The sequence below is a fragment of the Canis aureus genome, chromosome 24, assembly GCF_053574225.1.
Source record: "Canis aureus isolate CA01 chromosome 24, VMU_Caureus_v.1.0, whole genome shotgun sequence".
NCBI lineage: Eukaryota > Metazoa > Chordata > Mammalia > Carnivora > Canidae > Canis > Canis aureus.
This window is the reverse complement of record NC_135634.1, coordinates 1,503,237-1,528,753: the sequence shown is the minus strand read 5'-3', so window position 1 is coordinate 1,528,753 and position 25,517 is coordinate 1,503,237. Positions and strand designations below refer to the sequence as shown.

General features: G+C 45.7%; 1 protein-coding gene and 1 pseudogene across 1 annotated transcript in view; one reads left to right on the top strand and one right to left on the bottom strand.

Moving 5' to 3' along the window:
* The window catches only part of FOXO1 (forkhead box O1), a 103,651-nt gene extending 89,546 nt beyond the window's left edge, over positions 1–14,105 (bottom strand). The window contains exon 1 of the mRNA XM_077867946.1: positions 13,039–14,105. Within this exon, the coding sequence (XP_077724072.1) occupies positions 13,039–13,692 (654 nt within the window). The 5' untranslated portion in view covers positions 13,693–14,105. The remainder of the gene's footprint in view (positions 1–13,038) is intronic.
* Positions 14,106–19,480: 5,375 nt separating this feature from the next.
* Positions 19,481–21,802, top strand: LOC144295647 (prefoldin subunit 1 pseudogene; annotated as a pseudogene).
* Positions 21,803–25,517: the final 3,715 nt, after the last annotated feature.

The window sequence follows — 25,517 nt, the reverse complement described above, 5'->3', positions numbered from 1 at the left end:
CCAGAGAGAAAAGGTTTATTACATTGAAATTCAGAGAGATGCAATCAGCTTGGTAGCCAGTACACAAACAACCTTAGTTGATATTTACAAGTTCTGCAAGTTCCCCTCTGCCTCCACCCCTCCCCCCTTCAGGGCTGGCCCCAAAGACTGAGAGAAAGGTCCCCAGATGCAGACAGGTGACATATCACTTGCCTTAAAATAGGTGGGTTTCTCCTACTTTCAAATCACAGTATAGTGGGCTGAACCTGACACTAAAACTTCACTGGTGTGACAAACTGATGATTCTGCAAATTACATGTCACGAATTCAAGAAACTACATCACCTCTGAAACAAAATTAGGGGACTGAAGACCGTTATCTTGATGCATTTGTCCTGATGTAACCCTACGCTTAAGGTTATATGAGAACAAGAGGAAAAAAATTACTTTCATGTCAAAATAGTACAATAAAATCCACATTTTGACTGTCACTACCTCAAGAATCTGCCAAAATAAGAGCCTCCAGCTAAACCATATGCAAACCATTTCCTTTGACCTTGCTTCCAAGCAACAAACCGTCTAAGGTATTTGATATTTACTTGTATAGACCATTCCCAAATATTTATGTGGTTATTTTGTTTTCAAGCTTTGAAGGACACATAATATTTAAACCCTAGGAATTATGTAATTCGCTGTAATTGCTCTCTTCATATTCTATTTGAAATCCAAACCCATTTTTTTGTTTAAAGATTTTACCCATTTATTCATGAGAGACACAGAGAGAGAGAGAGAGAGAGAGACAGAGACACAGGCAGAGGGGAGAAGCAGGCTCCACACAGGGAGCCTGACGTGGGACTCGATCCTGGGTCTCCAGGATCAGGCAGGCCCTGGGCAGAAGGCGGCGCTAAACTGCTGAGCCACCCGGGCTGCCCAAACCCATTTTTTCCCCCCAAAGAATGTAGGGTAAGCCCTTTTTACTCTTACCCTCCCCGCCACTGAAAAGATAAAGACCTTCCCATTCTGTATGCAGGGATTTCTCACCTAGACAACAAGACGGATCTTCCGTCAAGACACCTGTGGCAGGCTTCTGGGCGTGGAAATGGTAGAAGAAAAGCACTAATTTTCTAGATTAAAAAAGGAAAACTAAGGACACCTGGCTGGGTCAGTCAGCAGAGCATGCAACTGTTGAACTAGGGATTTTGAGTCCAAGCCCCATGGTGGGCAGAGAGCCTACTTTTAAAAAAGAGGAGGGGGACTGGTAGTGGGAGAGAGCAGGGAGGAGTTGAGGAGGCAAAGCTAAGTGCCTCCGGGGCCCTCATAACTATTTGAGAGGTACTGAAAAGATCTTTATCTGCCCACATAATTCAAGCTGGTTCTCCTCTTCCTCCTTCCTTCATTAGGCCTCTCTCTTGGCTAGAGTCCAAATAAGACTTAGAGGGTTAATCATGCTCTTTGAGACTTTCCTACTGCAGTTATAAAATGCAACCACCAAGATCCCCTCCCCTTCCTGATGTCAGGTTCATTTAACTACTTTCAAACTGTTAACTCAGCAAACCAATAATTGGAGGCCTCTCAGAGCAGTGCAAAGGCAGCTCTGTAACAACTTCAGGATCATGGTTGTAAAGAGAAAAACATTTTTTCTCAACTCTAATGTTTATCAGATCCCTAATATAATAAAAGAAAGATTCATAAAACCATGACCCATTTTTCAGATTTGGGAGAAGTGGCAATTGAGAAAAATCTGTTTATCCAAAAAAGGTGTTGAATCAAAGAAAACAGGCCACCACCCCTTCTACTCACCGTCTTTCTAACAGCTCTGCTTTAATCAGAGGAGTTAAGCAGCATCTCCAAGCCACTAAGGTCACAAGATCAAGATCAGCTCAGTAAGTTAAGCCACAAGAAGTGACACACCGTAACTGAGACCACTATCATGTAGGGGGAGAAGTTAATCGAGGCAGGAAAAGATCTTCTTTTCAGATCTCAAAGATCCACACAGAGATGCTGGAACCAGTCACAGTGACAAAGGCAGCACCTTGGGACATCCACATCTGTGGCCAGCAGGAGTGTGAGGAGCAAGGGTTGTTGGAGGTAAGGGCACATCCCAGATCACAGGTGCTGCAGTGCATACCAGTGAACCACCATCCCTAAGAATTCAAGAAGTCCTGTGACTCAGTAAGGAAAGGCTACCTTGAAAAAAATGACTGTCCTCCCATAGATCTACAAAATGGCTCTGCCTCTCCTCCCAGGAGATGAGACCCCATACTCCTCCCCTTCAAAATCAGAACTAAGGGACACCTAGGTGGCTCAGGGGTTGAGTGTCTGCCTTCAGTCCAGAGCGTGATCCTGGGTGTGATCCTGGAGACCCAGGACCCAGTCCCACATTGGGCTCCCCGCATGAAGCCTGCTTCTCCCTCTCTGCCTGTGTCTCTGCCTCTGTGTGTCTCTCATGAATAAATAAAATCTTTAAAAAACAAACAAAAACACAAAATCAGAACTAAGATAAGACACAAGTTAAAGAATGAAGATGTTTTACATCTCTCTCTACTTACAGAATGAAAAGACCAAAGATGAGCTGCAATTTTGAACCTCGCTTATCTACAAACATTAACAGTGGGGGATAAAACAGATTGGCCAATTACAGATTTCCTAGTTGCTTTTGACTGACATCACTAGCAATCACACAGGTGCAAAATCCTGGTGTGATGTGAAAGCTGTTTTGTCCCCGTGGAAGGTAACTTACACATTTAATAAAACCTCATAGTATGAGGTTCGGTTTGTTTCCCTGTCCCTCACTTCCCTGTCCCCAAACCTTTTACAAGACATGCTGTCTGTATATATTACCTACAGGTATGTATATACAACTAAAATAGCTTTCTACATTTCTCCAACACTTGTTATTTCTAACATGGCTAATAGTTTTTATAGATGTGTATTTGTGCCTTTTGCTATACCCCAATACATTTCCTATTGCATATATCTTTAAGTTCTCCGTAAGCTAGCGTGGCTCACTCACAAGTATTCAGAATGCATTAAGTTCCGTATCTGCCTGGTATCACTTTTAGGTTTAGCATATCCAAATTTAACTTCCTGTGGATCCAATGAAGTATCTCATTATAGCCTCCATTCCTACACTAAAGTCAGTGTTGGTAAAGACATATAATATAAGGAGAAAGCTATCAAGGAGTTCTAGTATTTAGCTAAGGCAATACTAGAACTGATATTTAAATTTTATTTTTTTAAGATTTTATTTATTTATTTATTCATAGACACACACACAGAGAGAGAGAAAGAGAGAGACAGAGGCAGAGACACAGGTAGAGGGAGCAGAGAAGCAGGCTCCACGCAGGGAGCCTGAAGTGGGACTCAATCCCAGGTCTCCAGGATCACCCCCGCCTCCTTGCGCTAAACTGCTGGGCCACCGGGGCTGCCCTGATATTTAAATTTTAAAGCATCTTTGGAAGCCAGTAACTTTCCCTCACAGTGGCCCTAAGTATATTTTAAGATTGCTAACTCTTAACTTTAGAATTTCTCATTTTTTCAAAAAAACAAGAATTATGTTTAACAATGAGCTTTCTTTGTTTAAATCACTCTACTCCCAGGACACAAGAGTATGAAGGTTAGGTTTTGTTTTTAAATAAACTCTACCCCCAAGGTGGGGCTCAAATTCACCACCCCTGAGATCAAGAATCACATGCTCCTCCACTCACTGAGCCAGCCAGACATCCCCCTAAAGGTTAGTTTCAAAGAACAGACCTGGCAGCCCAGGTGGCTCAGTGGTTTAGCGTCGCCTTCAGCCCGCAGGTGTGGTCCTTGAGACTCGGGATCAAGTCCCACATCAGACTCCCTGCATGGAATGGAGCCTCCTTCTTCCTCCGCCTGTGTCTGTGCCCCCCACCCCCGTGTCTCTGATGAATAAATAAAAATCTTTAAAAAATTAAAAATAAAGAACAGACCAAGCAAAAAGCTAAGTATTTTGTGAATACCTACTATTCATATACTTTTCTTGTGAGGGAGGGTGCTGGGAAGGGGTGCAGATGGAGAAGAGACTCCCAAGCAGACTCTGCTGAGCAAAGAGCCAAACAGAATCCTGCAAACCTGAGATCACAACCCGAGCTCAAGCCAAGAGTCTGACACTTAACCAACTGCACCAGCCAGGTGCCCCATGTCTACTATTCATATTAAGTCAATTATGTAATATGTTCCATTACCAAATTCTGTATATGAATTTTAAACCAGATGCAGTACATTCGCTTTATTTGCATTCCATGGGTTTCTATGTTTATGAGCATCTCTAAGAAATTGAATTTTAAAAACTAAAAACTTGGCTGTATTTTCATAATTCCTTTTATTATAAAAACAAAGATATAATTTCATAGAAAAATTTGGTCTAAAAAAGAAAAAAAGAAAAATTTGGTCTATCACACTATTATTTTCATAATATATATAAAGTCCGATTTTTTTTAAAGATTTTATTTATTTATTAAAAAGAGACAGAGAGAGAGAGACAGAGAGAGGCAGAGACATAGGCAGAGGGAGAAGCAGGCTCCATCAAGGGAGCCTGATGCAGGACTTGATCCCAGGACTCCAGGATCACACCCTGGGCCAAAGGCAGGTGATAAACCGCTGAGCCACCCAGGGACCCCCCATAAAGTCCAATTTTAATCTGACAATAGTCTACCTATACTTCTCAAACTTCCTGTGTTTCATATTATCACTCAGAGAAACTGATGCCTCCCCATTTTCATGCCTTTATGAATGTCAAACCATCACTCTGAAAATCAATTTAAAGAATAATCTGATGGATTAGAAAAACAGGTGTGCCAATGGATAGATACATGACAAAGCAAGTATAGAAATTAGATAGCAGTTATACAGGTGTTCAATGTAGAATTCTTTCGGGAATCCCTGGGTAGCGCAGCGGTTTGGCGCCTGCCTTTGGCCCAGGACGCGATCCTGGAGACCCGGGATTGAATCCCACGTCGGGCTCCCGGTGCATGGAGCCTGCTTCTCTCTCTGCCTGTGTCTCTGCCTCTCTCTCTCTCTCTCTCTCTGATGACTAACATAAATAAATAAAAAATTTTTTAAAAAAATGTAGAATTCTTTCAATTTTGCTGAACATATGAAAAATGTTTTTAGAACAGGGACGTCTGCGTGGCTCAGTGATTGAGCGTCTTCCTTTGGCTAAGGCTGTGATCCCAGGGTCCTGGGATGGAGTCCCACATCAGGCTCCCTAGAGGGAGTCTGCTTCTCCCTTTGACGGTGTCTCTTATAAGTGAATAATCTTTTTTAAAAAGTTTTTTAAATGGTCTTTTGGTTTGGGTTTTTTTCTTTTTTTTCTTTTTTTAGATTTTATTTAACTTATTTGACAGAACACGCACACACAAGCAAGGGAAGCAGCAGTTGGAGAGGGAGCCTGAAGCGGGGCTCGATTCCAGGACCCTGGGATCCTGACCTGAGCCAAAGGCAGATGCTTTATGGACTGAGTCACTCAGGTGCCCCTGAAAATTTTATAATGAAATCTTGGGAGATTAACATCCCATTTTCAAGGTCCATCTCAATAGCCAATACAGAATACTATTTTTCTGGATGGCATTTAACCCTTTCTATCATGTACTATAGTTACTTATAGGTTATACCATCTCCCTACAGGATCTACGTTTGAATCATTTTTCTATCATTCTGATGCATCTAGTCACACATCATGAGCGTACAGAAAGCTAAAATATAAAAGACCCATGGTTCAAGAAAAATTTTTTCGCAACTATGTATTTACAATATAACAGACAATATAACATGCAGACATCAAATTATAATACACAACAGTGTGAATTAAGAGATCGCCAGGCATTCACTGAGAGAAGGCAAAAATGCCTTCAGGCAGGAACTAAGAACAGACCTGAGCTTTGCAGACTAAGGAAAATTTTTAGAACTTCCAGTAGAGGCATGAGATGACCCAAGTCCTGGGGACAGGACGGTCTAGAATTTAAAGAAACCTAACCTAGGTGAATGACCAAAAAGAGGGAAGTTAACATCTCCAGAGACAGAAGAGCTAACAGACTTGAGGGCACTGAGCAGCAAGAAAAGAGTGTGCTAAAGAGAACATCCAAGTCGACAATTAAGGAAAGGGTTAACCACCTAGACCATAAACACAATCAGGAAACTCAGGATGGGAATCTCATCTCAGAGTAAGAGGAAATATAGCATGCTTCGGTTTAAACGTGTTCCATGAGAGGTGAAAGTGGAACATGGATGGCCCTTAAGTAACTGGAAACCAGGACAACAGAGGGAACAAGTTATCTAGAAAAGAACACAAGAAAAAGTCCACAACTTGTCCAGAGGTATCTTTAGGTTTGAATACAGAAGAAAAAAATAATGAGTTACTCAACCAGAGGAGAAGCCAGAATGAAATGAGGATAGTCCAATGTAACTGAGTCCCCAGTAAGAAAGGAAGCAGTGGTCAACAGGAAACTGAGAAAGAAGACTTAGACACTCCCCTGAGCATCCTTAGTGACTTCTTTTTCTTAATATATAAATTTTATTATTTATTCATGAGAGACACAGAGACATAGGCAGAGGGAGAAGCAGGCTTCATGCAAGGAGGCTGATGTGGGACTTGATCCCCAGACTCCAGGATCACGCCCTGGGCCAAAGGCAGGCACCAAACTGCTGAGCCACCCAGGGATCCCCTCATTAGTGACTTCTGACCATAAAGACGGCAAGTTTCAGTAATCCTGAGAAACCAAAAATCGGGGGCCACAGAAGCTCATCACACAGCTCCAGCTCACTTTCTTCTGTAAAAAATATAGCCTGAAATAAAGGACACATGTTGCATTTCTGTCCTCATTTAAAGTAATGCATTAGGGACACCTGGGTGGCTCGGTGGTTGAATGTCTGCCTTCGGCTCGGCTCAGAGAGTGATCCCAGGATCTGGGATCAAGTTCCACATCGAGCTCCTTGCGGGGAGCCTGCTTCTCCCTCTGCCTGTGTCTCTGCCCCTCTCTCTTGTGCGTCTCTCATAAATAAGTAAATAAATAAATAAATAAATAAATACATACATACATACATACATAAATACATAAATACATACATACATACTTAAAAAAAGAATTTAAAGTAATGCATTAAGGTGAAAATTCACTAAATAATAAACTGGAAAGGGACTGCAAATTTAGCTAATTTTATTTGGCATAATATCAAAACTAGTTCGCTTTTTTTTTTTAAAGCTTATGTCAGAGCTATATAAGGATGGATGAAAAAGAAAAAAAGGAAAGCATCCCAAAAGCCTTCCAAGTGGCAAGAATAATTCGAACCAAGCCTCAGTATTTGCAGTGCTTAACCGACAAATTTATAAACCATAGGCTGACTGAATGAAGTAAAGTGGGATGCCAATGAGGGGGAGGAGGCTTTAAAAAAACATACGAAATCACTAATGTACAAAAGTCCATGTTCACATTTCCTATGTTCCTTAGGAAACCACAAATAAGCAGTAATTCTCTACAAAGAATTTCTGTGTCACTGACATGAGTTGTTAGTCCTTATCAGGAATTAGTAAAAAGGGAGAATTCTTCCAGACTTTGGTATATTTACATACAGCATATCCACTGGAACACAAGCCCTCACACCCCTTCAGACACCAAAATATACACTTCTCAAGTTCATCTGATCCCTTCTGTTTGATAACTGAGGAGAAGCCCATACCAACTTCAGAATTTTGTACACATCAAAAAAAGGTGGTTATCTGACCCAAGGCAGGTCCCAGGGGGTTGTGCCAAAGTCAAGTCTCTACAAGTTGTCACTGTGAAGGCCAAGGCAAATGTTGAAAGAAACAGGGCTAGATCCATTCTGCTCACTTAATATTCCCATGCTCTGTACAACTAAACGCTCCTTTGCTCTCTCCAATTACCATAGGGTTTATACTGCCTCTCCAAGAGGATTCCAGGAAGCCCCAAAGTTACGGCACACATGCAGAAAAGAAAAAAAAAAAAAAAATCAGCCAATTAAATTCCCATGATGCCAGGTACTGGGTACTTTCCAAGGGCAGAGTGTTCTAGAAAAATGCAAATAATTCAGGCTCTCCAAAGAAATTCCAAGCAAATACAGACAGCTGCTATCTTTAAAAATCATACAGAATTGTAGTCTAGGAGCTTGGATGGAGAGGCACAGAAACAGGCAAAACATTTTCAGCCTATCAGGGATTCTAACTCACCACTGAGTATTCTTTCCGCTCCCTCCCTGTTTTATATGTACCCTTAGAAAAAGTCCCTGTGCAGCGCATGGTATCTAGCCACATTTGTGTTCAATGCCAATGTGATAGCCTCTCAGTAAGAGGGGGTGGAGAGGTTGTCTCAATGAACTTTAACCTTTTTTTTAAAGTTTACATGAAGGTGCCTGGGTGGCTCAGTCGATTGCATCTGCCTTCAGCTCGGGTCATGATGCCTGGGGTCCTGGGGGTCCTGAGATCCAATCCCTTGTTGGGGCTCCCTGCTCTGTGGGGAGTCAGCTTCTTCCTCTGGCCCTCTCCCCTGCTCACGGGCACCCACGCACACTCTCTCAAATAAATAAAACCGTTTTTTGTTTTTTGCTTTTAATTTTTTTATGATAGTCACACAGAGAGAGAGAGAGGCAGAGACACAGGCAGAGGGAGAAGCAGGCTCCATGCACCGGGAGCCTGATATGGGATTCGATCCTGGGTCTCCAGGATCGCGCCCTGGGCCAAAGGCAGGTGCCAAACCGCTGCGCCACCCAGGGATCCCTTAAAAAATAAAGTTTACATGATAATTAAGAATGTCTTCTTTCCTGTATTTAAGTGTTTGCCACTCTAAGAAAAGCTGAAAAAAATCAAAAATAGAAATCACCACTCTGGCCACATCTCTCCTAAAGATCTGCCACAAAACCATAGGTAAAATAAAAATAAAATTCTTATAATGGTCAATTAAGGGATTCATACTTGACACCAACACCAATTTTGGAATTACTGAGGGGAAAAAAAGTGCCAGCCATAAGACCGGTTACATTGGTCCCACCTACCTTTTTCAGTCTTCAGCAAATATGATCTCAATTTGGCTGCATAATTCCCTTACTCATTTTTAATGTTCTTACCTCATGCTCCCTTCCCCAATACATATATTGAAATCTTCACTATGCTGTAAAACAAGGTTTTCATCAAGATAATTTCAGTAACAAACTATAAGTTGGCCTCACTGGGAGGCCATTCTGTAAGTTAGTGTGTGCAGCAAGAAAACAGCTGTCATCCCTGCACTAAGGACTGTGGCTATTTAAATCACTCCACCTGCAAATTACAAATCTGAATTAGAGAAGATGAATTTTAAAATTAAAAAAAAAAAAAAACATTTTTCAAACAATCAGTTGACAGGCCAAATTTAAAGAAACATCATTCCAAAATAAAGAATATCTGAGATATCTGTTAAATTTTTAAGTTGCTTTATTTAAGTCTCATTGTTAATTGTTGAAGCATTCTTTTAACACAGATGCTCCAAATAATGTCAAAACAAAAAACACAAGTCAACTTAAAACTGCCACTGTGGGGGGAGGGGTTGGGGAAACAGAATCAGAGCTCAGGATACTACTTCCCAAGCTCTAGAAAGCTTTCTATGTTGAGGGGGGAGGGGGGACCACACGACTGATCTTGGAAATGAAGTTTCAGTATTTATAAATAGTGTACATGGTTTAAAAGACCCCGGGGTTTTCCAAAAGTCTTAGCTCCCACTTTGAGTGTAACCTTACCGACAGTTATAGCCAATATTAAAACAAGTGTAAAGCAGATGTAATGTACTATCACTACAAATACAAAATGCATAACCTGCAAATATAACCAGTGTCCATGGAACTAGTTTATAAACTCTTTAACAGCTTTTCAACTATTCTGTCCTATGCAAATAATTCAAATTCTCTGGCAGCCCCAGGACGTTAAAGCACAAGAAACTATATTTAATTAAAGATTCAGTCTAATTCCCAGTAGTAAATCACAGGAAATATTTAGTTCCAAAGCAGCCTCTCCTCAGTTCTAAAACAGTTAGGTTTTGGTTGATTTGCATTTTAAATTTGATCTTTTTAAGCTAAAAGTCAGAATAAAATTTGTCCCTTTTATGAATCTTTAAAACAGGGATGTTTTTCGAATCTGAGAAACTTGGTTTTAACAAATAACTCATTTTTATGAAAACTGTAACCAGAAGACTAGGTAGGAGTTAGAATACTTAAGGTTGTTTCTTTTCTGCTTAAAATATCCTTTTACTCAAAGTGAAAATGCACTTGCTGTAATCTGACTTGCACCAACGGACTCTCATTACACCTGAAACATTTACTCACTCGAGAATGGCAGCCTGCTCCCTCCCAAAGCCGCACTAAGAGCTGCCACTGGGCCTCCAGCCTCCAATTCTGAACAGATTAAAAATTCTATGATCACTTAATGAATCTTCTAGCTACGATAAGCATATTCTTAAAGATAAAATTATAATTGCATTTGGGCAAAAAAATTTAGAACTAAGAAACCAATAAAAAAAATAGTTGGGGGCGTGATTTGGCCTTAGAATCTTTTTAAATTTTGGGACCCCCGGGTGGCTCAGCGGTTGAGCGCCTGCCTGCCTTCAGCCCGGGGCTGAAGTCCCTGGAGTCCCAGGATCGAGTCCCACATTGGGCTCCCTGCATGGAGAGGCCTGTTTTTCCCTCTGCCTATGTCTCTGCCTCTCCCTCTCTCTCTGTGACTCTCGTGAATAAATAAATAAAATCTTTTAAGAAAAAAAAAATAAAGCACTAAAATTTAAAAGTCTAGGTTATATTCCTGGTTAAAGAACACTCTAGTTTGGAATCCCTGGGTGGCTCTGCAGTTTGGTGCCTGCCTTCCGCCCGGGGTGTGCTCCTGGAGCCCTGGGATCGAGTCCTACGTCGGGCTCCCTGCATGGAGCCTGCTTCTCCCTCTGCCTGTCTCTGCCCCTCTCTCTCTCTCTCTCTCATGAATAAATAAAAATCTTAAAAAAAAAAAAAAAAAAAAAAACACAAAAAAACCCCTCTGGTTAAGGCCATGAGAGGCAAAACTAAACATAATCCCCGAACACTGCCTTCCTCCATCTTGAAGAGGCCCTCCAGCTAACTGGAGTATATTGTATCCATTTCCAAGGACTTAAAAGAACGGTGCAGGCACACACAGTACTTTGAATATCCAAAAAAAATTTTTTTTTCTTAAATGGCAAACTCTGTATAGTAAACGACTCAAGCAGGGTTGATAGATGAGCAAGTCAAGTACTTCAAATGTTAAACTGGATTTCGCAGACAATTCTGATTTTGTGGCTTAGAAGAACACATACCAACCTTCAGAGGAGGACGCACTTTACTTTTTTGAAACCCTCGGTAAAACTGCGTATAATGTCTGATAATGAGATTGTAGCTGGTACCTTTACTCTAAAACACATTTTGGAAAAAGTAAAATCCTGGCTCCTTCTCCACGAACTTCACTACGTTATGAGTCACTTGACCTTTCTGACACACATTAGCCACAGACATGACAATGTGTGTAAAACAACCGTGGCGTAACCAACTGAGCAGCAAAGATCGATCTTAACCTTGCCGCAGTCAGGACAAGGGGTGAGGAAGAAGCTCTCCGCCAAACTTTCCCATCTCTCCCTCCACCTGTGCCAGTGGGAAACGGTCAGCTTCGGAAGGCCGCGCGGGGAACGCACCTCCGGGTGGGCCTCCCAGGCCCGTCCTAAACCCCCGGGTCTTTTCCGCCTCCAAGGACGGAAGTACCTGTCCCCACCCTGAATCCCTCCGGGTCTCCCTCTCTGAAAGGCAGAAAGGGCCGGGCGCCTCATCTACAGCCCTCTCCCGGGGCAGGACGTCCCCACGCGTTCCTCGGATGCGCACCTCCACTCGGAACTCCCCCGAAACACTGATCACGAAGCCCCCTGCCTCGCCCCTCGCATCCGCACTTCCCAGGCTCGGTAACACTTAGGTGGCAACGCGACAGGAAAGGTACACACACTCCCAGCTCCCGCCACCCTAGGCAGCCTCTCCGCGCTAATTAAAGGCCTCGAACGTGGGCGAGGCCAAGTTTGGGGGCACTTCCTGGCGGAGGGAAGCGCTCGCAGCGCAGCCCCGCGGCCCGGCGGGGAGCGGCGCCCCGCGCGGGCGCGCTGGCCCTTTAAAGGCGCTGTCGGCCTACGCCGGCGGCCCCGCCCCCCCGCCGCGGCCCCGCCCCCGCCGCCCCCGCCGCCCCCGCCCCCGCCGAGGGTCACACTTGAACTTTAGCTCGCCCCGCGCCGCCCGGCGCCCGCGCTCCGCAGGCGGTGGCCGCCTCTTAGCACGTGTTGGATGCGCTGTTCGGGTTCGGCGCGCCCGGGACCCCGGCCCCCTGTACTCGAGGCCACTCCGCATGAAACCAAAACAAAGCAAAACGTACGCCGGCCTCCAAAACTGCGCTGCCAGCCCCCGGGGCCGGCTCGCGACCCGTCCCCTGCACCTACAGCTCGGTCACCGGGCGGCGGGGCCCCGAGGAGCCTCGCCGCGCCCTCCTCCGCCCCGCGCGGCGGAAACAGCTCTGCGCGCAGCCCAAGGCTGGGGGGACGCGCGCCGCGGCGGCGGCGGCGGCGGCGGCGGCGGAGAGGAGCCGCCCTCAGCCCTCACGGTCCCGGAGGGAAGGGAGCGGCGGCAGGAGTCCCCCCGGCCGTGGGGCAGCAGCTCCCAGGAAACCGCTTCCTCCTTTCCCTGGCGAACTTTTCTGCCCGCTCTGACGTCCACTTCTAGTACTTTTCCCACTCCCTGATTCTCCGGCGAGCCACCTTCCCCGTCCCGCTGTCCCGCTCGAACTCTCCCTCGGCGCGCTCCCACACTAGGATTCCTGTGCCCCGACAGGTCTCGGGCCAACCCACGCACATCTGCCGCTTGTGGCGCGCTCCCTGCACGCGCTGCCCGCACGAGGCCGAGCGGGCGCCCAGCTGCCCCCCACCTACCCCACCACGACCTCAGGTGGAGGCGGGGGGCCCCGCGCCCCGCGCCCCCGCGCCCCGCGCCCCCGCCCCGTCCGGCCGTGCGCCCCGAAGCCACTCACCTTCCAGCCCGCCGAGCTGTTGCTGTCACCCTTATCCTTGAAGTAGGGCACGCTCTTGACCATCCACTCGTAGATCTGCGACAGCGTGAGCCGCTTCTCGGCCGAGCTCTCGATGGCCTTGGTGATGAGGTCGGCGTAGGACAGGTTGCCCCACGCGTTGCGCCGGGACGAGCTGCTCTTCCGCGGCTGCCCCGCGAGCGGCCCGGTGGCGGCCGGGGGCACCGGCGGGTGCTGAGACAGCGGCCCGGGTGGCGGCGGCTGCGGCGGCGCCGGGTGCAGGCAGCCCGCCTCCGGGCCCTGGAAGTCCCCGCACAGTCCCCCGGTGGCGGCAGCTGCGGCCGCCGCCGCCGCCGCCACCGCCGCCGCCGCCGCCGCGGCCGCCGCCACGGAGCCCGGCGCCTGCTGGAAGTCCCCGGTCTCCTCCAGCAGGCTCAGGTTGCTCATGAAGTCGGCGTTGACAGCGGCCGCCGAGGCCGAGGGCAGGCCGGCGGCGGCGTCGGGGTTGGCGGCCGCGCCGCCCGACGGCGCCGGGCTGGAGGTGGCCGAGTTGGACTGGCTGAACTCCGGCCTGGGCAGCGGCCAGGTGCACGAGCGCGGCCGGGGCAGCGGCTCGAAGTCCGGGTCGATCTCCACCACCTGGGGCGCTTCGGCCATGGTGACCCCCACCCCTCCCCCAGCCGCAGGAGAGCCGAGGGGTCGAGCGCAGCACTGGGGGCCGAGGGGGAGGGGCGCGAAGAGCCGGCCCGGGATGGGGGGGGGCGAGGTCGGCGCCTCGAGACGAAGAAAACCGGGAAGAAGGTGCGGCGGAGTGGAAGCGCGAGCCCAGAACTTAACTTCGCGGGTCCATCACCATCTAAGCTCTTCCAGGTCCGCCGCACGGGCGGGACCGCAGGCCGGAGTCGCCGGGCCGGGCGGCGGCGGGCGCCGCGCTCCTGCCGACAGGGCCGCGGAGCGAAGGACGGACGGACGGACGGACGGACGGACGCCGCGGGCCGCTCGCTCTACCGGTCGCGCGGCCGCAGCGCTGCTGCCTGTTGAATGCGGCGGCGGCGGCGGCAGCTGCAGCGACTACGCTGCCGCCCGACTTACGGGATCTGCCACCGCCCCCCGCCCGCGGCGGCGCGCGCGCCGGCCCGCCCCTGAGTGACAGCGCGCGCGGCTAATGAGCGTGCGGCGCCGCCGCTCGAGCCGCCAGTGGTCGCCCGCCGGGGCGGGGCCGCTCTTCCACCGGGAGGCGGCCGCGGTCGGGGGGGCAGCGGAGTGTTTTTCTCTTTCACACACTCTCTTTTTTTTGGATCTCTGTCATTATTTGCTGGTAACTCTCGAGTGTTCCTGTGAGTCTCTCGCCCTCTCGGTGTCTTGATTGCTACGAGGCGAACCGGCGCGGAGGCGGCGACACTTTGTTTACTCCCGCGGCGCAAAGCCGCGCGCTCGGGGAGCTCGAGGGGAGCGAGTCTCGCTTCGCCTCGACCCGCCGGGGCCCGGAGTGGCGGGGCGGGGGCCGGGGCCGGGGCCGGGGCCGGGGACGCTCCTCGCTCCGCGGGCGCCGGGTGGGCGCGGGAGGCGGCCGCGCGGAGTTCCACTCAATCGCCCCCTTCTCGGCTCCACCCACGATCTTTTTTTTTCTTGGCAAAGAAACGTGGGGAAGTCGGTGGGTTTGTTTTCGTGTTCTGTTTCCTTTAGCCGCGTCTGTCAGGCCCTCCGGCCTCCGCGCGCGCTGCACAGCGCCCCGCCGCCCGCCCCGCCCGGTCCCGCCGCCCGCCCCGCGCCCACCTGTCCGCACCCGCGAGCTGCGCCTCTGCGCTTCGGCCTCACGGGGGACCGGGCGTCCGGCCCGGCGGCCGCCAGTCGGTTCATCCCATTCTCCACCTAAAAGGCTAGAAATGCGGGAAAGGGGCCCAGCGCGGGCCGAAGGCGGCCCCAGCCCACACGCGCGCGGACCCGAGCGCCTCCGGCCAGACCGCGCGCCCCCGGGGGACGTCTCCCGGGCGGGAAGCGCAGACTCGACAGCCCAGGGGCGGCGGGGAAGGGGTCAGAGAAGAGCGGGGACGCAGAGCCTTGTCCTTTATTACTCACCCCTGATTAAGTCCAACTTCTTGTGATGCCTTTGCTGTTTAGGATGGAAGAAGTAAGGTGTCGGGAAATAAAAGTGCAACAGGGGTAAGACCACACTTGGGGTTCAGCCCTGCCCCACCCCCAGGTTCCTGTCAACCCACCACCAAAGCCACCAGCCCACCCCACTCTTCCCCATCTGAGCTCCAGGCCCTGGACATCCTGTCGAGATCCGTGGGGCCACCGTAGACAATGGTCCTTATGTTTCTGGGAGCAAAAGAAACGGTTTTCAAGAAACAACTTTTTGTTTTGTTTTGCTTTTGTAGGAGGAATATGGAAGGCATTTCCTTTCAGAGGGATGGGATCCCTTAGGATGGAAGATTGACAGTAGGGTTTTCAATATCTTGTCCAAAATGACAGCTCCCAATGATTTCAAAAATCCCCTTTTTCTTACAGGTAATTCTTCAATTGAAAAGTGGCATCTGGGACATCTGGGTGCCTCAGCACTTGAGAGTCTGCCTTCAGCCCAGGGCATGATCCTGGAGTCCTGGGATCCAGTGCAGCATTGGGCTCCCTGCACAGAGCCTGCTTCTCTCCCTCTGCCTATGTCTCTCTTTCTCTCTCTCTCTCTCTCTGTCTCTCATGAATAAATAAAATCTTTCTTAGAAAAAAAGAAAAAGTGGCATCTGAAGAAAATTAGGCCTCATTTACAAGAGTTTGAAAGGACTTAAGAGATTTCTTTCTTTCTTTACAAATTCTATCATCTCCCTAGTTCAGACCGGTATTTCTTCATAATGCACATACTGAAATAGCTTCCCACCAATACGGAAGCCTGGTGGAGGAGGTCATGAGCCTGATGGATTAAGGATAGGGTTAATGCTCACCCTCCTTTTTGTGGTCTCTGCATTTACTATCAAATTTGGACAGTTCGGGCCTCCTCTGCTAGCCACTAGGGGACCTCAGTAACCCAGATGATGGGCTCAAAGGAAGGCGATAATGTTAATACCCTCAACCTCTCCAATTAAGCTCTGCAGAGGCAGCTCCCACTCAGATGACCACACCCTACAAATAGGCGGTGCCCTGTTGGATCATCCTTGGCAAAGGAAACCAGCTGCAAATTTGGCCTTGCCTTCCTTTCAATTCCAGTTTTTCATGGCTTCAATCAGAGGAGAGTATTTCTTACAGACTTTCCCTCAGGTCTTTGAAATCTGGACAATCCTGCCTAATTATTTAAATGTTGTAGTTTGCTTTCTTTGGTCTTGTTAATAAGTTTGACTGGGGGCAGCCCCGGTGGCTCAGCAGTTTAGCGCCACCTTTGGTCCAGGGTGTGATCCTGGAGACGTGGGATCGAGTCCCACATCAGGCTCCCTGCATGGAGCCTGCTTCTCCCTCTGCCTCTGTCTCTGCCTCTCTCTGTGTGTGTCTCTCATGAATAAATAAATAAGATATTTTTTTTAAAAAGTTTTACTGGAGGGATCCCTGGGTGGCGCAGCGGTTTGGCGCCTGCCTTTGGCCCAGGGCGCGATCCTGGAGATCCGGGATCGAATCCCACATCGGGCTCCTGGTGCATGGAGCCTGCTTCTCCCTCTGCCTGTGTCTCTGCCTCTCTCTCTCTCTCTCTCTCTCTCTCTCTCTGTGACTATCATAAATAAATAAAAAAAAAATTAAAAAAAAAAAAAAAGTTTTACTGGAAGCAGGCACAGAGTACCTACAGTGCCAGTGTCCTTGACACATAGTTCCAAAAAACCGAACGTATGTTTAAAGGTGTTTCTACCACTGTATTTGTCAATTTACTGAACCTTAGGATGCTGGTGAACATTTGGCTTGTTTCCAATCTTTAGCTCGCACAAGGTATTCTGTAATAAATAGCCATACATAACTCATTTTGCATCTGTGCAAGTATATACACAGGAGGAATTTCCAGAAATCACTGGGTCAGCAGTTAAAAGTACTCGCAATTTTGAGACACACCGTCAAATTGCCCTCCATAAGAGTTGTATCAAGCTAAATTTCCTTTTCAGCTAGAGCCACAGAATATTAAAATTGAAAGTAGACAGAAATCACCTTGGTGGCCTCCTTTAATTTCTCCATAAGGAAATTGAGGCACAGAGAGGCTGATTTGCCTAAGGTTACACAGAGGTGAGTGGTGCTGCCACAGCTGAAACTTCAATTTCCTGCTTTCCCATCAATAATCTTCTCGATACATAGACAGAAAATTAGAAATATCCACAATTCCTATATGGCACTAACCACTGTAAAACTTAACAGTCTATTTCCTTCCAGTCAACCCCACATATTTTAGTAATTTTAGTTAGGTGAACTCCACTGAACTAGACAAAGTTTTGATTTAGAAGATTGAAGAAGCAGACGCAAAAAGGTAATAGTGACAGTAAGATAATGAAACAAAAACGATTACAAAAGAAGTAGTTTTTAAAAAAAAAAGTAGTTTGGGGTTTTTTTTTTTTTAGTCAGAAACAAACATTTTCTCTCGCTTTGAAGGATGCTAAAGTATTTAGGTTGGCACTCGTTCTGCTTAGGAGGAAAAAAAGTTCATTTCTTCAGTATTTTTTGTAGTAGCTGTTTGCTTTGAAGGCTGTTTCTAATGATTATCATTTATTAATTGGTGCATATGGCCCGTCTGGGAAGAAAAAATGTTTCATGTCAGATAAGAACAAAGTGAAAAAGGAATTTATCCTCACAAAGCGCATCTCACAAACCAGTGTTGTATTCTTTCCTCTGCCTGGTTTTCAGAGTAGCTGCTCTACCACCCTTGACAGGAAGACTGAGGGTCTTCCGGCATTTACCTCTTGTATGTAAATACAGAAACTTCTGCATTTACCCCTCACCACCAACACACTGATCTCTGGTTTGAATTCTTACTTGTGGGGCGCCTGGATGGCTCACTACTGAAGCATCTGCAGACCTTCTGCTCTGGTCCTGATCTCTGGGTCCTGGGATCCAGCCCCACATGGGGGGGTCTCTGCTCAGAGGGGGGGTCTGCTTCTCCCTCTCCCTCTGTGATCTCTCTCTCAAATGAATGACCAAAAAAAAATTTTATTTATTTATTTACTTACTTATTTATTTAAATAAATAAGTAAATTTTAAGATTGTCAAAATGTGTAACTTAAGTCCAACTTAATGAGTAAGTGGAAAGCCTGGATGTTTATTTTTCAGTCATGACACTTCGCTTCATACTTCGTATTCCCCTTCCTGGCAACTGCCCATTTCTGCTATCTTGTCTAAATTATTAAGAGGACTGCTATCAACCTAAAACGACCTTTCTTCACTGTGTCCATAGAAAATAACCAAAAAAAAACACAGCTTCAGGTTCTTAAACCAATGTTCTGAAACTTGGCATAGTAAGTGGTAGCTATAGCAATAGTAGAAGGAGTCACTCATTTTTCTTGAGGGATAGTTTCTTTTGGATTTTGTTATCCTTTCAACAAAGACTTATAGAGCACCTACTATGTGTATGCCAGGTATCACGCATCTTAGAGTACAATGTTTTGATGGAAAATTCCTTGAGTTCACAAATGTTTTTGGGTTTTTTTTTTTTACTTTCCTTTATATGATTTTGATGTCAGAGTTAGGACAGTGATACTCTTAAATAATCCATGCATAGGGACGGCTGGGTGGCTCAGCGGTTGAACATCTGCCTTCAGCCCAAGGCATGATCCTGGAGTAGGATCGAGTCCCACATCAGGCTCCTGCATGGAGCCTGCTTCTCTCTGCTAATGTCTCTGCCTCCCTCTCTCTATGTCTTTCATGAATAAATAAATAAAATCTTTAACAACAACAAAAAATAACCAATGCATATTAACAATATTTATTTGGAGGAATCACACACACAAAGCATTTGGTAGACACAAAGAATGCTAAGTTGGGAAAAAATTGAAATATTATCATCAATTTTGAAGAAAAATTATAAGATGGGGTAGAAAAGTTAAATAAATGTGCCATCCACAGGCATTGGGAGTATGAGCTCTGGCCCCCAGTTCTTGGAGGGTTTTTTTGTTTTTTGTTTTTTTTATTCATGAGAGACACACAGAGAGAAAGAGGCAGAGACACAGGCAGAGACACAGGCAGAGGGAGAAGCAGGCTTCTTGCGGGGAGCCCGACGTGGGACTTGATCCTAGGACTCCAAGATCATGCCCTGGGCCAAAGGCAGGCGCCAAACCGCTGAGCCACCCAGGGATCCCAGTCCTTGGAGTTTCGATGATCTTACTTCAAGTGGACAAAAGACACAAGCTACATCAGCTTATTTGCCTATCACAAATAAAGACAGTGTTTCCGAACCTGTAACTGAAGAGAAGCATTGGGCAAGTCATGAACCAGAACATCAATATTTTCAGTAGCCAATGTTTGTCACCATCAATAAACATCAAAAAATGTTGCCAGGGATCCCTGGGTGGCGCAGCGGTTTGGCGCCTGCCTTCAGCCCGGGGCGTGATCCTGGAGACCCGGGATCGAGTCCCACATCAGGATCCCTGCATGGAGCCTGCTTCTCCCTCTGCCTGGGTCTCTGCCTCTCTCTCTCTCTGTGTGACTATCATGAATAAATAAAAAATCTTAAAAAAAAAAAAGAAAAGAAAAGAAAAAGAAAAAAATGTTACCAGTAGTTCTATCTGGGTGATAGATTTATAGGTGATTGTTATTGGTCTAACACAAACTCCTCCTTTTACCCGTAAGAAAACAGAGACGCTGAGGATTTAAATGATTGGCCCGAGTGAACCAAGATGGCGGCTCCCGTGGATCTGGGGTTGAACAAGGCCTTCACAGAACTTCAAGCCAAAGTTATTGACACTCAACAGGAGGTGAAGCTTGCAGACATACAGATTGAACAGCTAAACAGAACGAAAAAGCACGCAAATCTTACAGAGATTATGACTTTGGTAGATGAGACTAACATGTATGAAGGTGTAGGAAGAATGTTTATTCTTCAGTCCAAGGAGGTAATTAACAGTCAACTGTTAGAGAAACAGAAAATAGCAGAAGAAAAAATTAAAGAACTACAACAGAAAAAATCCTACCTCGAGTGGAGTGTGAAGGAAGCTGAGGGCAACATCTGAGAGATGCTGATGGCACGAAGGACGCAGTAGGAAACCTCCAGCCAAGCTTCCTGCCCCCTCCCATTCCTGGCAAGGGTAGGTGGGGGGCCCATGTGGAGAAACTTCTCTTCTGCCCTGATGGACTTTTTATTTGGATGATCTCATAACTCTGTGTTTTCTACTTCACCATGATACCCTTTCAGACCCCAGTTCTGTATTTTTTATCCTGGCTCTGTCTGCCACCCCTGTCCAGAACACTCTTCTCCCCTGGGGGTGAGTCACAAACTCCCAGGAGAGGGAAGATGGGAGCCAGGACAGATAGGGGAGCTCTGCCCAAGCCTATTACCTAGTTATGCTCCTTAGACCAATAAAAGGCATGTGTTCCCCCACTCCCCTGCAAAAAAAAAAAAAAAAAAAAGATTGGCCCCAAACTGTACAGTTAGTAAAGCACCAGGATGAGAATGCAGGCTTCTTAACATTCAGGCCAAAACTGAGTTCTATAGAATTGCTTTTCACAACAGCACCTTTTCTTTTCTTTTCTTTTCTTTTCTTTTCTTTTCTTTTCTTTTCTTTTCTTTCAACAGCACCTTTTTAAACTAGAGATTTGCAGACTATTTGATGACATTCAACCTATTTACTTAATTTATTTAATTTATTTATTTAAAGTTCAACTTTTTTTCTCAGGTAGGCTCTATCCCTACTCACCACCCAGAGACGAAGAGTTGCATGCTTTATGAGACACCTGGGTGGCTCAGGGTTGAGCATCTGCCTTCAGCTCTAGGCGTGATCCTGGAGTCACAGGATCAAGTCCCACATCCGGCTCCCTGCATGGAACTTGCTTCTCCCTCTGTCTGTGTCTCTGCCACTCTGTGTCTCTCATGAATAGATAAATAAAATCTTTAAAAAAAAAAGATTTTATTTATCTATTCATGAGAGACAGATAGAGACAGAGACACAGGCAGAGGGAGAAGCAGGCTCCCTGCCTGGAGCCTGACCTGGGACTGGATCCCAGGTCTCCAGGATCAGGCCCCAGACTGAAGGTGGTGCTAAACCACTGGGCCACCGGGGCTACCTGAATAAAATCTTTAAAAAAAAAAAAAAAAAGAGTTGCATGCTTTACCCACTGAATTTACCCCTTAGATTCAATTTATTTTAAACACTAGGTCTTTATCTTTGAGACGTAAAATAACTCTCCCAAATTCCAAACTGCATAGATGTTACAATTAAATTTTTTTCTGACATTAAGGACTCATAGAATTGCCATAAAATCCATGGATGGCACATGAAATCCCAAATTCTTTGAATGTCACCAATCTGAATTTTGCATCCACGCTTAAACACAATGTGTTTTCACTATTTTATTTCTGTTTCATGTCATATTAAAGCTCTTAATATGCTTCCAAAAAAGGGGGACATATGTATTAAATAAGAAAACGCTGCCATGTAGAACACAGATGGTAGTACGTTTTTGGCAGAAAAGAAGTTTAATGAGGCATTTTACTTATTTACTTGGAAAACTAATATGTATGAATGTTCAAATTAAGCTGTAAGAATTAATTGCTGTTTTACAATAATCAGATTTTTTTCAAATCAAATCTCCCTATTTCCATAACATTAGTAAGGAAAGAGAGTCAAATGTGATTGTAAAGCAACCCTGAGAGAGTCCTGACAATAATAAAAGAATGAAGAAGAAACTAATTTAGCGTTTTATAACTAACCACATTGCTTGTCATTTGTTGATAAAAATCAATAACAAGAGGTAATGACTGTGTAGAGCACATGTGTTTTAAATGATACATATAGTCACTGTGTCAGTTACGGTGTGAAAACATGAGGTAAGAGTTTTATCAAATTTCAGATTTGGCTGACTCACAGGGCCCACCCATATGCAAAGTCTGCTGTGCCAGAGAGTAAACATAGATGGAGGGTGAGTATTTCTCCAGGATATCAGGTTTCTATTTGGTGGTAAATACAGCCTTTAAAACACATTGAAATATTCTATATTCTAAGGTTTAACATTTAAAAATGGAATTTCTAATTAACAATCACTGATATCATGCTGGAAGAAAAATTGATTTGTCTCATATGATGCCATGTGTGCTTTAAATAATTTTGTGTTTGGACAACAAATTACAAACAGAGCATTTGACAGCTATATTGCATGCCTGCACCCTGGAAGAACCCAACCAGGAAAAACTCTTTCCACAATCCAAGACTAGGCTTGGTGAGAACCCTTCTCACTGCTTTCCAGATTTATATATGATCTGAAACAAGATGATACATAAATTGACAAATATAAGTTGAGTTATATTTGCCATATTTGACTTATTGACTTTTTGCTTCAAAATTTTTTCATTTTTTATTTATTTATTTTTTTAATTTTTATTTATTTATGATAGTCACAGAGAGAGAGAGAGAGGCAGAGACATAGGCAGAGGGAGAAGCAGGCTCCATGCACCGGGGCCCGACGTGGGATTCGATCCCGGGTCTCCAGGATCGGGCCCTGGGCCAAAGGCAGGTGCCAAACCGCTGCGCCACCCAGGGATCCCAGTTTTTTCATTTTTTAAAAAAAGATTTTATTTATTTATTCATGACAAACACGCAGAGAGAGGCAGAGACACAGGCAGAGGGAGAAGCAGACTCCATGCAGGGAGCCCGATGCAGGGAGCCCGATGCAGGACTCGATCCTGGGACTCCGGGATTATGCCCTGGGCCGAAAGCAGACGTTCAGCCGCTGAGCCACCCAGGCATCCCAGAATCAGAATATATCCATAAAGCTATTTTCCTTGTGCCTCTTAATAAAAACGACTATTTTTTCTACTCTTAAGGACTCAACACTTTATAGCTATCATCTGAATCAGTCCTCAAAACCACCCAATAAGGTAGGAGGTATTATGATTCGTATTTTACAGAAACTGAAACTGAGGTACAAAAACCTGAGAAATTGACCTAAAGTCTTTCCTTACAAGTTTATCTAATTATAGCAGACATGAACCTACCGTTATAAAAAAATCCAGAACTTGTTTCCTGTTTAACACTAACTTTCTACCTCCATGAAATGTTGAGATTTTTAAAAAGAGAACGAGAAATTAACTAGAGCTAGGGATTAATTCGATGATTCAACATTTTTTCCAGAAAACTGACTTTTAGACTTTTTTTGGTTTGTTTGGTGGAGGGGGGCGGTTATCTGCAATCAGCTCTGCCTGAAACCAGTTCAGGTTATGTTAATGAAAGAAGCCTAGAGATAGAACAAAAATAACAATAATAATGCTGGTGTTTGCATTTGTATAACGCAAATGATGTGAGGGATGTCAGCCATTAGCACTTGCTTATTTGAACCAACTGCCCTTCCGGAATGGTTGGCTTCTCGGGAACTCTTTCCTTTTTTCTTTTTTTTTTTTTTTTTCGGGAACTCTTTCCAAAGCTCTTTTTATCCTGAATAAAAGCACACGAAACAAAATTGAACAGCCTAGATTGAGCTCTCCCCATCGGAGGGCGTTATTTGCAATGGATTTTTACCTAGAAGCTTTTCTTCATACGAGTTTCAGAAGCTTGGATTTAGATTAGAACACAGGAACATATATTTTACAGTTCAAGTGGAGGCCTGACTCCTATATTATTTGAAATCCAGCTCCATTGCTGAAATTGCTGGGGATGGTCAAAGCCTTTAGGTCTCCTTTCCTGAGACAATAAACAAAAGTACAAGCAGAACAAATAAAACTCTTGTGTTCCTTTCTATTTTGAAGTCAATGTCAAAATGAATCGGAAAGTGCCTCCTCAACCATCTGAACATAAAATTCAGAAATACTTTTAAAGTACCATTAGAGAACTACTATGGGAATGGTATGGGGCCATACCTTAATGCCCTCAGTTCTCATAAAAAGCATGAGTAAAACATCCTTCGGCTAGAGGTTTGTGTGGGGTGTGTTCTCTTGCCTTTAACCTCACAACACAGAGTAGTACAGGCAGCTTCTACAAACCACAGACTACGGGTCAGTATTAGTCAGAAGAACTTCTTTTTTTTTTAAGATTTTATTTATTTATTCATGAAAGACACATAGAGAAAGGCAGAGACACAGGCAGAAGGAGAAGCAGGCTCCGTGCAGGGAGCCTGTTGCGGGACTAGATCCCGGGTGTCCAGGATCTCGCCCTGGGCCAAAGGCAGGCGCTGGACCGCTGAGCCACCCAGGGATCCGCAGTCGGAAGAACTTCTCTGTGGCTGCCTTCCTTTTAGCCAGGAACAGTTGTTTCAATTGCCAATGAATCACAAAAGGAAAATCACTCCTCCGTGCTTTCGAATCTCCGGGAGAGATCCTCGTTTGAATGACCCGTTGAACTTTGCCAATTCATCCGATTGCTGTGGGAGTCCGCAGATGTTGAAGACCAGTGCCAGCTTCGGATGATAACCAAGTCAAGTCAGTCAATCATCCAAATATATTATCCCTCTTCTTTAAGAGCCATATGTCTGATATTTGATTTGATTTTTCACTTTTCGTGATAGACGCGGCTGTATCAAAAGCCTGACTAAAATCTGAAAACGGGGGCGCCTGGGTGGCTCAGCGGTTGAGCGTCTCCCTTCCGCTCAGGGCGTGATCCCGGAGTCGGAGTCCCCGGATCAGGATCGAGTCCCAAATGGGGCTCCCTGCAGGGAGCCTGCTTCTCCCTCTGCCTGTGTCTCTGCCTCTCTCTCCCTCTCTCTCTTATAAATAAATAAATAAATAAATAAATAAATAAATAAATAAATAAATAAATAAAATCTTTAAAAAAATAAAATCTGAAAGCACGTCCCACTGGGCCCCTGGGGTTGTCTCCATCCAGGGCTGGAGGGAGTAGGAAACTGCGGAGACACGGCGGCTGTCTTACAGATTGGGGAGCCTTTTATATCAAGTATGCTACCGTGACGTTTGTTCGCCCTACATGCAAAATATGATAAAGTGAAGTCACCAATGGGACATCCAAGTGATCCATTTTTCATCCAAAGCAGAAAACCAACAAGACATGATCAACTAGAAGCTCTTTTATTCCCTGTGCAATGTTCTATTTATTCTGCATTTTGAATTTTTATCTTGGTATGACTAGTCACAAACATACCTCAATGAGGTATTATAAGGATTAAAATAGTGTCCAACAATGCTCTGAAACAGGGATGACATGTTTGTTCTTTGACACTGGTACAACCTTATGGGTAGGTTTTTTGTTACATTATGAATTACTTTAATCTAAGTAAACATATGATTCCTAAATCACTGGTGTTTGTTCTAAATCCTACCATGGCTCCTTCATATTCAAGTGTTATGACATTGCTTGCCCAAATCCAACTGATTATTTGTGAATTCACAAGTAATGTGTGTATATCACAGCAAGCATTTAGAAGTCTCA